This window comes from Lucilia cuprina, unplaced genomic scaffold, assembly GCF_022045245.1.
Source record: "Lucilia cuprina isolate Lc7/37 unplaced genomic scaffold, ASM2204524v1 Scaffold_2655, whole genome shotgun sequence".
NCBI lineage: Eukaryota > Metazoa > Arthropoda > Insecta > Diptera > Calliphoridae > Lucilia > Lucilia cuprina.
This window is the reverse complement of record NW_025807601.1, coordinates 1-1,524: the sequence shown is the minus strand read 5'-3', so window position 1 is coordinate 1,524 and position 1,524 is coordinate 1. Positions and strand designations below refer to the sequence as shown.

At 46.9% G+C, this 1,524-nt stretch overlaps 1 protein-coding gene across 1 annotated transcript; it reads right to left on the bottom strand.

The window, feature by feature from the left end:
- Nucleotides 1-41: 41 nt before the first annotated feature.
- LOC124421139 (clumping factor A-like) lies at nt 42-1,470 on the bottom strand (the record flags this gene model as incomplete). Its single annotated transcript, XM_046955965.1, has 2 exons — nt 42-726; nt 1,102-1,470. Coding segments are annotated over 2 exons (1,054 nt in total), but the record flags the coding sequence as incomplete, so codon positions are not given.
- Between the last annotated feature and the right edge of the window lie 54 nt (nt 1,471-1,524).

Here is a 1,524-nt window from a genome sequence, read left to right as displayed (position 1 = left end):
ACGACTCTGGTGTTGAGTCAGTGGATGATTCCGGGGTTGACTCAGTAGACGATTCTGGAGTTGAGTCAGTGGATGATTCCGGGGTTGACTCAGTGGACGACTCTGGAGGTGTATCAGTTGAAGATTCTAGAGTTGAGTCAGTTGAAGACTCTGGTGTTGAGTCAGTTAACGACTCTTGTGTTGAGTCAGTTGACGACTCTGGTGTTGAGTCAGTTGATGATTCTGGAGTTGAGTCAGTGGATGATTCTGGTGTTGACTCAGTAGACGATTCTGGAGTTGAGTCAGTGGATGATTCCGGGGTTGACTCAGTGGACGATTCTGGTGTTGTATCAGTTGAAGATTCTGGTGTCGAGTCAGTTGACGACTCTGGTGTTGAGTCAGTTGAAGACTCTGGTGTTGAGTCAGTGGACGATTCTGGAGTTGTATCAGTTGACGACTCTGGTGTTAAGTCAGTTGAAGACTCTGGTGTTGAGTCAGTAGACGACTCTGGAGTTGAGTCAGTGGATGATTCCGGTGTTGACTCAGTGGACGAATCTGGAGTTGTATCAGTTGAAGATTCTAGAGTTGAGTCAGTTGAAGACTCTGGTGTTGAGTCTGTTGACGACTCTGGTGTTAAGTCAGTGGACGACTCTGGAGTTGTATCAGTTGAAGATTCTGGAGTTGTGTCAGTTGCAGACTCTGGAGTTGTATCAGTTGAAGACTCTAGAGTTGAGTCAGTTGAAGACTCTGGTGTTGAGTCAGTTGACGACTCTTGTGTTGAGTCAGTTGACGACTCTGGTGTTGAGTCAGTTGACGATTCTGGAGTTGAGTCAGTGGATGATTCTGGTGTTGACTCAGTTGACGATTCTGGAGTTGAGTCAGTGGATGATTCTGGTGTTGACTCAGTAGACGATTCTGGAGTTGAGTCAGTGGATGATTCCGGGGTTGACTCAGTGGACGATTCTGGAGTTGTATCAGTTGAAGATTCTGGTGTCGAGTCAGTTGACGACTCTGGTGTTGAGTCAGTGGACGATTCTGGAGTTGTATCAGTTGACGACTCTGGTGTTGAGTCAGTTGAAGACTCTGGTGTTGAGTCAGTAGACGATTCTGGAGTTGAGTCACTGGATGATTCCGGGGTTGACTCAGTGGACGACTCTGGAGTTGTATCAGTTGAAGATTCTAGAGTTGAATCAGTTGAAGACTCTGGTGTTGAGTCAGTTGACGACTCTTGTGTTGAGTCAGTTGACGACTCTGGTGTTGACTCAGTTGACGATTCTGGAGTTGAGTCAGTGGATGATTCTGGTGTTGACTCAGTAGACGATTCTGGAGTTGAGTCGGTGGATGATTCCGGGGTTGACTCAGTGGACGATTCTGGAGTTGTATCAGTTGAAGATTCTGGTGTCGAGTCAGTTGACGACTCTGGTGTTGAGTCAGTTAAAGACTCTGGTGTTGAGTCAGTGGATGATTCTGGAGTTGTATCAGTTGACGACTCTGGTGTTGAGTCAGTTGAAGACTCTGGTGTTGAGTCAGTTGACGATTCTGGAG